At 38.0% G+C, this 15,434-nt stretch overlaps 1 protein-coding gene across 14 annotated transcripts in view; it reads left to right on the top strand.

Annotated features, from left to right (window-relative positions):
• The window catches only part of ELMO1 (engulfment and cell motility 1), a 310,022-nt gene that overhangs the window by 151,656 nt on the left and 142,932 nt on the right, over positions 1–15,434 (top strand). For all 14 annotated transcript variants that reach the window (XM_040545682.1, XM_040545678.1, XM_040545686.1 and 11 more), the window contains one exon: positions 2,657–2,765. In XM_040545682.1, the coding sequence (XP_040401616.1) occupies positions 2,657–2,765 (109 nt within the window). The remainder of the gene's footprint in view (positions 1–2,656; positions 2,766–15,434) is intronic.

Here is a 15,434-nt window from a genome sequence, read left to right as displayed (position 1 = left end):
TCTTATAGAAGATCCATATTAGTCAAATTTGCCTACAAATTTGCCTTAGATGTAGTAAAGAGTCTTCCATCTTCCTTTTCTGCAGCAATGTAACATGTCAGCTCTGCCTTATTTTGCACAGCAAACTCTAAAAGATGATGCTTGCAGAGAGAGTGTGAGTGAGGATTGTTTTAAAGCTGCTTTACATATTGATTACTGAAATTGCCATTTAATTTGCTGTATAGCAATACACAGTTCCTTAAATATTTCTCTGGCATTCTTATTGATTGCTGTAATTCTGCCTTACATTATATGCATATATGGTGTCACCATTAAATATTTATGTGCTCATGAAATGTTAATGTGTCGGGTTAATGTGAAACTGAACAAAATGCATCTGCCAGAAGCCAGCAGGAATGCTGATCTGAGAGCTTCCCGTCCCCTCCCCCTTACCCTTTCATTTTGCCTCTTCATTGATTTTATTACCAGTGTTTCTCTGCTGCGTCTAAATCTGTGTCAAAGCAGCCCCCTGCTCCAGTATGCAGATTTTACGTTTTATTATGTGAGAGATAAAACACATAATAATAAAACAAGAGAAGTGGTCCCAGGGAGGTGTTGAGACACAGCCTTACATTGCATGTGTGCCAATCTGTCATTGCTCCTGCGTTTGGATATGGAAATGTAGCACTATCCTCCATGAAAGAGACTGAAGCAAGATGACTCGTCCAGAAGGCAAAGTCATATTCTCGTGTTCCTTGAATGGTGGCTGCAGCAACGTAAAACAAAAATTGCAGGGGTGTTTCTTTGATTTGATACAGCTGTTACCCAGATGTGACACGGAACAATTAGGTGTAATTTAAACCAAAACTTTTACAAGGAAAAGTAAGTCCTCTTGGCAGAGCGGTGACCGTGATTCTAATACACCCCGTTGGAAAAGTCCAGTGAAAATCAGTTAGAGTCAGGTATTTATCACATCCTGAATTAGTTTCTAAGCATCTGTGGGAATCAAGGCAAATCTGGTGATAAGAAGACAACAACGAAAACCAAAACAAAGCGATCTCCCATTTTCACAACGCAGAAAGCAACCATCCTTTTACATCCCCAGGGGATGGGTTAGGAGCTGCCCTTTGTAGAGCAGGACTGGAATAGATACTTCTTGGTGAGGAGGTTTCAGCATGCTATGTGAAGCAGATAACTTTCATGCTTGTTTTTGGGTTTTCATTTCATTTTCCCACTTTTACCTTAACTGCCTGACAGCGAAGGCTTCTGCACACGAGAGAGCATGGATACCTAACAATCACAGCTAAGATCTGGGGGGAGAGGGAAGGTTTTGCTGGCATCCAGTGATGGATCCAGTCCTCCTCTCTGCCACTACCACCTTGTTTTGAGCGAAGTTCCAGCCTTGGAGCCTTTTGTAAATGAGGATTTAGTGGGAACTCTAGGATTTTAGAAAGGAGCACAACATTTTCTGTCGTGATGGAAAGCAATGTTGTTTTACTGTTTTGGAAGCTTTCCTTGCTGACAAAGTTGAAAGATTAAAAAAACAAACAAACAAAAAAAACAAACATGGTGAAGATAGGAGCTAAGGAGACAGGAGGAATGCAAATCACAGAGCAGTGTCCAAACACTTGTTTGTGAAGAAAATTTAGAGAGCTGCTGAGGTTCTTTGGAGCTTGGCAAAATCTCTTATCTTTAAAATTCATTTTCTTTCTCTCTCCCTCACCCCCAAGCTGTGCAGCAGATGTTTAGGTTGTATTTTTTTTTCCCATCTTTTTAAAGCTGGTGGCAAAGTTTGTTAGTGCAGAGACAATTCTTACTGCAAATCTGTTTTGAATGTTTGTTTTTTCCTTTTCTCCAGCCCCAGTTTTTCTGCCTTTTCAGGCACACACCTTCAATGAAATCTACACTATTTTTATAACTCATCTTTCATATACAGTGAAATCTCTTGTTTAGTTGTAGTGCTGGGGAAAATATTATTTCAGGTGCGAAATGGTGTAAAGATGTTCAAGAAGTTCTTTTCTCACATTTTTGCACCGTAATTCAACTGATAATATGAAGACTTTCCTCGAGCTGTTTTTGCAGCATTCATGATTTGCATGCAAGTGTCTTCTGTAATGGAGAAACTGAGAACATTTTCTTACTCTGTGGACTGGAGTTTGATTATTGTCACTTGCATCTTTTTTGAAGCCTGAATCCAGCTATGCAATTTTTGTCATACGTTTTTTATGGTTCCTTCTAGGTGTGCTCATGTCTGTGAGTCATCATATCTAATTTCCTTTAACCTGCAATTTGAAATGTTTCTTGAATGTTTTAAATATTTCTTTCTCTTTGGCTTCTGATGCAATTTCTTCAAGCCAGGACTGGTGCAGAACAGCAACACTGTATAGGAATGGGAAAGCGTCTGGGTTGGTCTTGGAATTGCACTGCTTCTGTGTCACTGCTTCATGCATAGGGAGGCAACATTTCTCTTTTTGTGTGTGTGTGTGTGTTTTTGTTTGTTTTGTTTGTTTTGCTTTCCTGTCAGCTCATTTCTCCTCTCATTTAGCTGGCGGAAAGGCTTTATGAAAACTTTCCTAAATTCAGTCTAGTGTATGTTGTAAATGTTGGATGTGGAGTATAATACTTCAGCTCATGGATTCTTCAAACTGATTATTTTCCATTTTAATTCCTACTTCAGATTGTCCTGGAGAACAGTAGTCGAGAAGACAAGCATGAGTGCCCATTTGGCCGAAGTAGCATTGAGCTGACAAAGATGCTGTGCGAAATACTGAAAGTAGGAGAGCTGCGTAAGTTGGCCTATTTGTTTGACCTCTAAGAAACACGGAGTGAGTTCAGTGATACCTGAAGTTTATTTCAGTGCAAGTATTTTATTCTGTGAATCATTTCTCAGTATGGTTACGTATTGAATACCGGCACTCCAAATGATTACGCCTGCTTTTCTGTCTCTCATACTAATTTGCTGGCATTCCGTGAACTGGAGGAAATGGGCGTCTGATTTTTGAATTTCTTCTGCGTGAAGCAGGGCTGTTGTATCATTTCCAAAGGGGTACGCTCATGTCCCACCAGGTGACTTCGTTATCCTCTGTGCAGACTTCTTTCTCTTACTGTTCCACGGGCTTGTCTTGTTGGTTTTATGAGTAGTATAATCATTTGTTGTGGGATTGCTCATCGAAATTGACACATCCTGTTTCCTCTTATATATGTAAAGCTCTACCTAAACACCAGATATTATATTTATCATTTACTTGAACATTGTGATACAAAATATTGTATTTTAATACAGAGTAAACAAGCATTATGTAAAGCTGTCTTTGGCTTCAATTGCAGCCCCCTGACAAATTGTTGGATACTATCAAACAGAAGAGCGTTTCTGTATCTTCATTAGTGTAGAGAGTTGGTGTTTATCAATATATGTAAACTTAAGTTATCCATCAATAATGTTTTGGATCCTGCTGCAGTCTGTTTGGCAAACACTACCACAAGTTCATTTTCATGCTACATGAGCAGGGGGCACAACAGAGATGCTTGTTTTCCTTCCAAGGCGTTTTTTTTTTCCCCCTAATAAATGCTTTTCTTTTACCTTTATGCCCAAGTCCACAAAATGTAATGAGAAGAGCAACTCAGGAAGCAGCAAGCAAGCACATAGGTATCATCGGTTCTTGTTTCTAGCAGCTCTTCAGTAGATGTCAGAAGCACTGTTTTAAATGTATGATTTGACTGTTAATACATCCAGGATTTTTAAATATGGTGTCTTGAGAGACTTTATTGACCGAGGGAAAAACCTCTTTGTGCAATAGGACGGGCTAAAACCCGTGCATTGCTTACAGCTTCCAAATCAATACTCAGTATTTGACAGACACAGACAAATGATATGATGCTTACTTTTGAGTACCGTACCAAGTATACCAGTTATTAAGGGTTGCAATCACTATGTCTATAAATGAACAGCTTAGCAACTATTCTAGATGTCTTCAAAAGCAAAAATATGTTGTGTAAGGTGCAGACTGCAGCAGATCCATCTCCCTCAAAATAACTTTATTGCTGCAGTTGAGGTGTCTAAAGCCAAATTATCCATGATAGGTCTGTCTGATTTTTTTTTCTGCTAGTAAATGTAGGAGGGACATACCTTGCCAAAGCTGTAAGGCTATTTGGATTAAGTGCTAAAGATTAATTTTGTTTTACTTCTGTAAATACACAGAAAAATACCTGAAATACTGCTTCGTGTATGATGTCTTTTGTAGATGTCCCATCCCTCCATGGGATTTGCAGTGCATTTTGCTACTAAGAGAGATGATTGATCTAGGGGTGAGCCAGGTGTCTCAGACTTCTTCCTTGCCTGTGTCATGAGAAGTCATTCAGTAAATAAATCTTTTTGCCATAGACACATTTGTCCACATGCGGGGGCTATTAGAATGTAGATGATTTGCCATGTATGGTACTGTTTATTCTGATTGCTTCTAACTTCTGGATATACAAGCTTTCATATTTTAAATTTTTCATTATCTGGCCTTTTCAAGTAGGGAATGTGAATTAAAAAAAAAAAGAGGATTTGGTATGGTATGGTGGCTTTGTTATCATATAAAAAAATATAAAAGGAAAGTTATTTTTGCTATCTTCATTTTAGAAAGAAAACTTTGTCATCTCTCATTTAGAGTATCTCTACATTTTGGAAGTGTGGGGGTAGTAAGAAAACTAAAGATTTCCCCAAGAATAGCTCTGGCTGAGGGAAATTACCTTTTAATGTTTAAATACCATTTCCTTTGGTGGTGTTAAAGTTGCTTGTCAGTGTGTGCTTGTTCACAGCGTGCTCCTGTGGTGCTCTTTCATAGGCATGTGAAGTAGTACAGACAGGTTTGATGCCGAGAAATGCACTGGTGCTTCTGTTGATAGAAACCAGATGTAGCACTGTTGACTTCTGTGAAGTCACACTAATCTACAACCACTGAGCATCTGTCTCTGGATGCAGCAATAAGATTGCATCATAGCCTTATATTCACAAGGGACAGAGCTAAGGTTACCTCTGTTTCATCTTGACAATTCACCTTTTCACCAGTATGTTTCCTTAATGGTTTTGTTTATACGGAACTCTAATTGTCCCTTACAAAGGCCGTAATAAAATATGCATTTACAATAATATACAGAGAACAGATTTCTTGAAAATTGCTGTCACAGATGTGCATCTTAAGTGACCTGTGATCAGTACTATATTTTGTTGAGATGTCAGTTCTAGTTTGCACTTCTGAGGCAAATATACATTCAGGTTTATTCTTCACTTGCAAATAAATACTGTATTGCTAAATAGGATTGGACATGTTAAAAATCAGTAGCTACAGTCTAGGGCAAAGGTGTCCCTGGTAGTTTGTATGTGTTATGTTTCAAAATATGCATTTAGGCTGCTAGTGTTTCTTTAGAAATTCATAACTAGTCATTATTGCACAGGAACACAGAACTTTTTTTCTAATAGTTTCTGAAGTGTATAATTTAAAAGCCACAATAAATTACCTTTTATTCATGAAATATTCAGCAGTGGAAACTTTCCTGAAGTGCAGAGTAGATAAATGCTGCTAGACTGTCCATTATTTATGAAGAGCATTTTAATGCTGATTATACTGCCCTTGTTCCATTGTATTAAATACCCTCAGGCAACAGGAAAGGCATTTTACCGTTTTTTTTTTTTTTTGGTCCTTTCAAGCACTGCATTCATTCCAGAAAAGGACTCACAAGAAAATGTGAAAGGTTTTCCACTCCTCCAGATTTTGCATTTCTCCAAATCCAAGCACCAGACTTCTTCACTCTTTGACTTTGGTTCCCAAATGTTCATAACTCAGAAATTCATTTCTTCTTCAGCAAAGCACTTAAGCACACGTTTAAATCTTGTGCAAGAAAAGAAAGCTCAAGTATAATCTGTGAGCTGAGAATATGTTAACTGCTTTATAGAGGTGGATCTGTGGAGCAGAAGAACCAAAAACTTGGGAGGAATGTTGGTGTAGTGTTTAAGTAACATGGAAGTTATTGAAACATACATAAGTCAGTGAAATCTCTGAATCTGGGAAGAGTGGAATATTTGGCTTAAATCTTTTAATCTTACGTAACTGTTGCTGTTAGAAAGGCGTTGAAGAGAATGGCTTTACTGACTACTTGCCAAGACACTCATATTGGCAAATGCTTTGATAATTCTCCTTTCTCCACTAATAGTTTCCTTTGTACATCTTGGATAACAAGCTGATTTGCGTCTTGTCCTCTGTGTCTCAGAGCTGACATCAGCCAGTAACATTCTTACCCCAGCGATCACACTCATCCCCCTCATACAGCATAAGGCGCTTTGACGCTCCGCAATACTGGTACACAGGCATATTCACAGAGAGCAGATAAAATAAGGCCTTTCATATTTCGTTCTTAGTAGCTATGAAAACTAGGGTAACCTCCATCTTCCCTCTTCTTTCTGCAGGTTTTGGTACGTGACATAAGTGCTTAGAGGAGAGGAATGCCTCCTAAACAGTCTGCTGGCATTGCAGGGAGACAGTAACACTGCAGATAAATAAAAATGATGATGATAAAAAGAAATACCGGCTTGTAGCCAATGGATGAAGAGTAGATTATTGACGTGTGCAGACAGACAGCTTTCCTCAGTGCTGCCACTGTTACAGTCTGAATATGTTTATATGCCAATATCATTGCATGCCTGAAGCTATTCTATATATAAGGCATGTCAGACCTTGAGTATTTATAGTGTATTTTTGAGCAGGACACAGATGTTGAACTGAAAATGTTCCCATGTGATTTTTTTGATGGGTGGTGTTTAGGGGCTTTAGCAAAAATCAGCACTCAAGCTTTATGACAGACCACAGGGATATATGCCACATGTCAGAGAATATTTGTCCTAAAGCTTTTGTCAGATAACTTCTTCACTGGGTTTTCTTGCTTTCTCATTGTGGAGAATTTAATTGTCATGGGCTTCTGTTAGACTTGATCCATTTATAGGATTTTTTCCTCAAAGGAGAAGATGTAAATGTCAACACATTATAATGCCCTTGATGCTGTTCATACGTGTTCTTGGTATGGATTACTCATTGCAATTATTTCCCAGGTTGCAGAATTGAATTGGTTCAGAAATTCTTACATTATTGTCCCTTTATCAAATAGAACATGCTAGGTACTTAATAGGTATATAGTGCTGTTCATGGCTGTGCCTGCCGAGATGAAGGTAATCAAATCTCATGCTTCAAGGAGTAAGCTGATTGCTGCAAGGGTCAGGAAGCACTTTTTCATCTTTGCACAATCCACAATATGCATTGTAGGATTTTTCTGTTGATCTTTCCCTGAAACCATACTGGTCACTGCAGGATCAGCATTTGAGACTTGAGGACTCATCTGGTTCGATTTTTCGTTGACAGCAAATCCAATGTTTTTATAGTTGAATGTCATATATAAATTTTTCCCCTTGCTTGAAAGGTAATTGCCTTGAAAGGTAATTTTCACCTTCTCCTTCTCTTCTTAAATTTAAATAGAATAAAGCCCCTGAAATAGTAAATAAAATCAGATATTTTTAGTGTTCTCAGGTTTCTTCTTGCAATTTCATCTTCTAGAGACTGAAGCACTTTAGGAGTCAGGAAGTGTATGTTATGAAATTGAACCACTTTTCTTACCAAAGAGGTTTTACTAAAAGGTAGCAAATTTCTTTTTCATCCTGAACTTTTGATCCTATCTTTAGAATATAATGAAATAGTTATAAAGAAATCATAACCTCCTTTGTCTTAGATTTTCAGTGCATTCATTCTCATATATCCACCTCTTTATTCTCATGCTCAAACCATCACCACATCAGGTAACTCCCAGTCAGAGCAAAAATTCATCAGATCTTGACTGAAGGTCACAAGATAAACACCATTCAGCCAACTTTGAAAACAATCAGTAGCAGTGAAGGGGGAGGCGTGGAGGGAAAACCTAAAATCCATATTGATCTTGAGTTTTAAGGGCTACTTTGGAAACATTACTAGCAAAATAGCCATTCCTTACTATAGGGGTATTAAATATGCTTGTCCTTCTTAATGCAAAGCCAGTAACTTGTGGAGTCATCTGAATTGTACTTTTGTATGACAGCAGAATATCAGTCTTTGTCAAACAGTCCTCTTGTCCTGTTGGCACAGTCCCTCTGGAAAGAGAATGAAACTCCCTTTCCCTATGGAGATGCTCTTCTTTTTCTTTTTTTTTTTTTACTTGCTCTTAAAAGTCTTAATCTCTGCATGCTTATGGTGAACTGTGAAGTTCTTGCAAAGCATCCAGTGTAATCTTTGAGAACATGAGCAGCTGCAGGCACCTTTTGAGCAAGATGATTTGGTTTTACCTCTGTCCTGAGGGACAGTGAGACAGATGTTGGAACATTGCTTTCTACACGTGGCACTGTTGGCTTCAAAGTCAGTACAAAGTTGGCTGCTGGGTCAGTCAGCTAGCCACCCCACTCATGTTTTTCCTATTGTCTATAGCCATATGTCTGCTTTTATAAGTCTTTGATCTCTTTGTAGCAGGGTTTATAACTTGTTTCATATGTGCAAAGTGCTTAATCTTATGGTGTCCTGAACGCAGCATTCCTTATTTCCTTTAAAATTACATTTACTCAATTTTCAATAATATTATTCATACAATAAGCATGAAGTGTGGGAAAAAAAACTGGACACTTAAGGGCAAGAAAGATGTGTGGATGGAAAAGATTTTCTAGAAATCAATTTATTTTTCCAAAGACAACAAAGAGGTAATATGATTAGGTATGAAGAGCTCTCTTATCTGGTAATGAAAGGGACAGGAAGAATCAAGATTTGGAAGTTAAAGCCTGATAAAATCAAATTGGGAATAAGGTCTAGACCTTAGCTGCTCGGGATGCTGAACTAGGGAACTAGCTGAACAAAGGTGAAGAATGATGGGGAGAAAAAAAAATCTTGGAGTTGATTTATTGTAATTAGTGGAAGCTATGGTTTTAGCTAGCTTGATATCATGGTAGAATAGAAGCTGTAATTTCTTTTAATGTGGTCACTGGAACCAAATTCTAGTGGTTTTTTTTTTTTTTTTTTTAATGCTATAATGGATGATGTAGTAACATTAAAGTCTAGGCATGTGTATGAAAGCAAACCAGGCGACGTGGATAAATAGATTAATTATTGCCTTAGGAAAAACTGGGGATTAAATAAAATCTTCAAAATGTGTCCCATTTTGAAAACTCTGCATCTCTTCCTAGCATTGGGGAACTGTTCAGGCTTTTAAAGTTCCCTTCTGCCTGCAGGTTTGCAAGTTCCTTCAGACAGCTTAGGTATAGCTAAACATTTGTTGCTTTCCTGGAACAATTTCTGGACGTTTTGAGGGTTGCTCTTTGCTCAGTGACAGGTTAATGCTGAGCAGATTGTACTTAAGAGAAAAATAATCTTGGAATCAATTCTGAGTCTCCTTATTTCACTTTTGTTATTATTTTATAAATACAGATTTGTTAAAAGTAGCCACAGTCTTCTAGACTTTGCAACAAGTTGTGCTTAAAATTTGCAGTAACCTCTCACGGTTTCACAGCTCTTCCATGCAGCAGGCTGAAAATTTTGCAATTGCTGTGTTTAAAAGAGGCATATAGTTGCTAAATGAATTGTACATAGAATCAAGTAATTTGTAAAAGCTCGGTGTTGCTTTAATAGCAACTTTCAGTCTATCTATCCTGTTGCTTTGTATGTTTCAAAAATGTTTGTATGGGCAACGCTAAAGGTTATTCAGAATGGAAGCAGAAAGTTTTGTAGGTGAAAAAAGAGGGACTAGAGGTTTTGCTGTGTGAAAAAGACAACATAATTTGGGGATTTGAGGACAAATCATTAGCAGGTTGTCTGCTAAAATGAGAACCAGCATTTACTGTTCAGTTCCCGTCGTTCCTGAGACAAGGCTGCACTTGCAAAGGATAGAAAGTGTGCCATATTCTGGCAAACACATGAGGTTTTGCAAATAACATTGCTTTTCTTGAGCAAGTGAATATCCTTGTAATAACCTGTTGCTGGACTGGCTCTAAGGTAGTGGATGTACTGCTAAGCGTCCCAGGTGGTCCAACACATGGAGCTTCATGGATGTTCGCATGGCACTGGAGGTACTTTTGGATTACTATTGACTGGGTAGTCGAGTCCTCTGTCAGAAAGCTTTATTCTCTTAGGCTTTTACCTTTGTTTATTCTAAGAAAAATTTGGTAATTTGTCTTTTTTTTTTTTTTTTTAAAAAAGAAACTTTTTCTGGCTCACAGTAAATACCTTTTTAAAAATCTGCACCTGTGAGGGGAGCTAGAGCTTTAAAGTTATTTAAAATTCAGATTGTCAGTCTTCCAAGGAATGAGATCAGGCACAATGTCCTGATGTAGTACTAACCAAGGGTAAGGCAGGCACAGAACAGTATAGTTACGTTTCTTTGAAGCTTTTCTCTGGTTAGCACATCCTGCTTCTCCTACTGTATACTGTGCATTGTAAACATGCTGTTTGTGTTTGTTCAGGAAGACGTGTTGGTTCTTTCCGTTGCTTGGACTGAACAGATAAATATGGATGTTCTTGGTGGGGGGACGACAAAGCAGAGAATAATACTCTTTTCATATAATCGCACTTAATTTTTTTTTGTCACTCAAATGATTGTACCACCTGATACTTTGGAAAGCTACTTTATACTGACTGATCATATACCCAGTTAAAATGGGGGAACCTTTTTAAGGAGGGGTCATTGTTCATTCCTGATGAATTAAAAAGGGCATGTCCTTGATGTATTTCTTTGTAAGAGTTTTTTTCTGAGGGAGTTGATCAAAACAGAGTAGTGAAAGTCTAGATCTTAATATATTTTCTTTATCCGTCATTCACTAGCAGTACTTTAATGTAAAACATCTAACTGCTTATGTACTTTGTTTTAAGTTTTTACTGTTTATGCTCTGTATGTGCAAGTAAAAGTAACGGTAAAGGTGAGTAACCTGAAGGATTGGATCCACACTCTGAAGGTGATGTAGATATTTAACGTTGAGTTACTAACGTTGCCTACGTGTTGAAATACCATCTGTCACTTTCATTTCCACTGAAATTCTTGCTAACGAAAAGTTTAAGAAAATTAGCTTCTAACAACTAAATTTCACTTGCCCTTCTTGAAGAAATATAAATTAGCTGGAACTGTGATGGGAGAAAGCTGTAGACCCTCAGGCCTTTTACAGACCACAGAGATGTTCGTGTTTCAGCATGAGCTTTTAATTGTGCAGCAGTCTGCAGGATTACATTTTGCTCTGTTTCATGATGAACGATTCAAAGAGTGAGTATAACCACCATTGAAATGGTCTCTTTAGCTGTACTTATTTACTTGGCATTTGGCATTCTCCATACCTGGATTAGCAGAAACTTTGCAGCAAGTGTTTAAATGTGATGAATGCATTTTCAGGGCACGTCTTTATGTATGACAAGGAAGTGAATTGCTTGGTTTGTAAAATGTCTGAACAATTTAAGCTGAAGTTTTGTCATAGCCACCTTGTGTGAATCAAAAAATAATTTCAGTGTAATTCTTAAGTAAAAGCTTTAATGCCTACTATTAAGGGAGGGTAAGGACAATTCTGAATTTTGGGAAAGAATTCCCAATAAACTGGAGAGTTGACTTACAATACTAAAACAAATGTAAACGTGATTTTGTGTCATGGGGTAGAGCCGGGGGGAAAATCCTGGCTCCTAGAGAAGTTTTCATCAGGATCTCACCTCTCTCCTTTAGGACATCAGCAAGGTAAGAAATGTCAGGGCTGGTGGAGCCCAGGCCTGTGTCTCAGCCTACCCCCTTGGGAGAGCCTGGGGCTGGCCACATGCTCTCCTCCCCAGCACCTTCCTTGCCCTGGTTGCACAGAGCTGCTCGCAGGGCCTGCAGGGTACTTTTCCAGCATGCTGCTGGCTCCTTAGGGATGAGAGCGCAGTGCCAGAGTGGCACCTCCTAAAGGAGAAACCCTGTGACCCTCCAAACAGGACCTCTGCTGCCGGTGCCAGGCCCAGGGAAGGGAGGCTGGCAGGCTGGGAGCAGAACTGGCTTCTGGTGCTGCTGGCTGGGGAGATGGGGATGGAAGAGTCCCCAGTGCGGTGTGGTCCTCACAACTGCTAAGATGGGATTGCATTTCCTTAGTTAATTGCAACCCAAGTATTCACATTCATCATGTCCCTGTTCTCCATAGACTTAAAGCCATTTATTTTACAGCTAGCATAGCTAGAACTTCTATTTCATTATTTTGTGATAGTTTTGACAGAGGATGGCCCTAGTTCTTTTCAAGGGCATCTAATTCCTCTCATACGTATCAGTATGTCTGTCCGTACTCTCAGGACAGGCCCTCAGACGAAGCAGTCTCCCATAACTCCTTCTCACCATCTCTTGGGCAAAGTGGAGCTGTACTCTTCATATGCACAAGTTGTGTGACTCTGTATGCTGATAAGTCATTAAGGGAATTGTAATTATATGCTGCCTACTCCAGGAGCCTGTCACAGTAGGCAATTAATAGGGAGGTGTGCATGCATGCACCCATACAGACTCCCAGTCTTTGTCTTTGAAACCAGGTTGTCGTATGAATTTAGGCTCCCATAATACTTTGTTTCGTGTACTAGGGATATCAGAACAAAATGAAACTCTTTGTGGGAAGTTATTAGATACGTGAATGATTTTTTGATGGAGGAGTTGTTACCTGTCCCTGTGCCCCTTTGGCATGGAGAGTTGTGACTTTGTTCTGGATCTCTGCAAGTTGTTAATGAAGGAAAAATTTGTGGCTCAAGTTAGAGGTATCATTGTTATTTTTTTGCCTTAAGTCTCATTTATTACTGATGTATGTGAACAGACTTTATCCTTCTTGCAGCTTCAAATGCTGTGTCTTAACAAACCTCTGGCCTCTAGTACAAGTAGGTCTTAACTCTTTCAGGGCCAAGCTTTTTATTCCTGGGCCTTTCTATTTTTTATGCACACAGCTTGCTAATATGCTTGCTAATAATGCCCCAAAGTGGCTGGTGAGCTCTTTTTTTTCTCTCCTAATTATCACTACAGAGTATCAATTTAATTATTCTATTGAGTATCCAAGGAAAGACCCATCACGCCTCTCTTCACATCAAAGAGACACTTGATGACAGACACTTTAAAAAAAAAAAAACAACAACAACATGATTATAGCCAATATTATGATGCTTTATGAAGTGTCTGATAAGGAGCTAAGGAAAAGGATTGGACTCTTTGTTCATCTGAAGTAGGTTATCAAGACTCAAAATATGATTGCTTGTGTACTTATAACTATGAAATCTTATTGGCGTGATGTTTCACTTTCTTAAACTTCTTGCAATAAGTCCTGTGGTTAATGAGTCCTTTCTTTGGTTGCTCTTTGACTGGGTGCCTTTCATTTGAAGTTTTAAGCCTCAGCACAGAATATAGCTGATACTTGAATGGTAAAATTAAAAAGCAAAACCTCTAATATCTTGATCTTTGGGCCCCTGCAAGCACTCAATGAGATTTAAGTGTCAAATTTACCAAATCAGAAAGCAAAATGATCACCTTATAATCATACGTTTCAAGTGTCTATCTTTTAATAGTGAGAATATTTTGTCCTTTTTGTGTTCAGCTGCCCATGGTTTTTAGTGAATGGTGTAGAATACAACTTATTATTACCAACCTACGTTGGTAATAGGTCATCATTAGCTGTACCAAATAGGAGGTGAATGCGACAGAATTCAATGCAGGTTACTTTCAAGGTGGGGCAGAGTTCACAGGACAGAAGGCTCTCATTTTCTGAATTGTAAGCCACACAGCATCTCAGTGAATAACTCAGTTGCTATTAATCTGTTTTTGTTGTTGTTTATTTTTGTTGTTTATTTTTTGGTTGGTTGGTTTTGTTTTTGTTTTTTAAAGAGTAGATGGTACTTTGGACTTCAAAGAGATTTCAAGGTGTACACCTATATAGGAAAAGTTACCAAAAATCTTAAATGGCAGAAAGATTGGCTTGGCCATAGCATATGAATGCTAATGCTAAATTAGTGTTGCGTAAAGCAGAGCATGTTATCAAAATAGATTAAACCATTTTGGAGGAGGAAAAAAATTCAGAGCCAGTAACATTGAAAAGAAATTAGAAGGGAGTGAATGGTTTTCCACAGAAAAAAAGTTAGAGTATATCTGTCCAGGCCCTAAGTAGATTAATCAGGCCACAATTGGTTTTGTGTAGGCTTTTGATTTTTCTCCTTTACAAAAGAAAAAATTCTTTTATTCTAGACCATTTAAAAAAAAAAAAAAAAAGTAAATGCTTCTTTTCAACCTTTTTAATAAAAAAAACCAACAACTTTGGCCAGACCTAGTAGCTAAAATTGGAAAATATCCAATCTTTCTCCCTTCTTTATTATTATTATTAATAATTATTATTGTTATTTTTATTATTATAAAACATAGAGGCTTGGGATTTCAAACATGACAGTACTGCAGGTAATGAACAAAGAGAGGCTTAGTGTGGTTCCATGGAGCAACCTGACCATTATTGTGAATAATATTACATTTTGTATTCTAAAAAGACAGAAAATTCTAAAGATGGTTTAGTCCTCAGCTTTTTACTTTTATTGCCTGTTTCTCTCCAAGACTCAGTTTCTCAGATAATGTTTTATGAGGAGCTTGTGATCAGCTTGGAGTAATTCCTTAGGGACCAGCTGAAGGTGCTGTGTGATCTCATTATCCCGGTAACAGCTGATGGTGATATTCTTTGCCTAATTTAGTGCCACAGAGTCTGATGTTCTTGCAGTCTGGAAAGTTCACTGCCTTTTCATATAATAATCCATGATCAGGTTTGTCATAAGCCTATCATCTGAAAAGGCTGGAGGGTCACAAGTCTACAATATTTTATTGATGTGCTATATTTAAGGCATTGAAAATCTTGAGGATTCTTTGTGAGGTGGTATTGTGCTTTACAGACAGGTATTTGGTGAATCCTCTTCATTTCCTTCAGCTTTCAACAGCAGAGCCATCAGCTGTCCCTTCATTTCCTTCCCCTCAGGTATTGTGAAGGGTAATTTTAATACTTATTTCCCTGCATTTGAAAATTAGACATTTTGATTTTGGGAACACCTAGCATAGCTGCAGGAATTGCAGTGCAGTTGGTCTAGAACTCAACCTGTTGTATTCTCTGGCTGTACTTTATTTGTGCAATGCTGATGCGCTATTTATTTTTTTCTCTGTTTTTAAATAGCACACCATCATGTTTTAGGAACGTTTGAGTTGCGTTTTCAATCTTTACCCTAATATTTGCATATTAATAAGCTATTGAAAAACATTATGTAAATTTTATATCATGATGAATATATTATCAAATCAAATGGCCTTTAAGGGTAATTATAGAAAGCTACTAACAGCTAGGGAGATTGTTTGACTTTGTTTAACTTTTCTCTTTTCCTATACAGTGAAGTACCAAAGTCTTGGAACTGATGTAAGCA

The sequence above is a fragment of the Cygnus olor genome, chromosome 2, assembly GCF_009769625.2.
Source record: "Cygnus olor isolate bCygOlo1 chromosome 2, bCygOlo1.pri.v2, whole genome shotgun sequence".
NCBI lineage: Eukaryota > Metazoa > Chordata > Aves > Anseriformes > Anatidae > Cygnus > Cygnus olor.
Note: the sequence above shows the minus strand (reverse complement) of the source record. Positions and strands in the feature narration are given on the sequence as shown.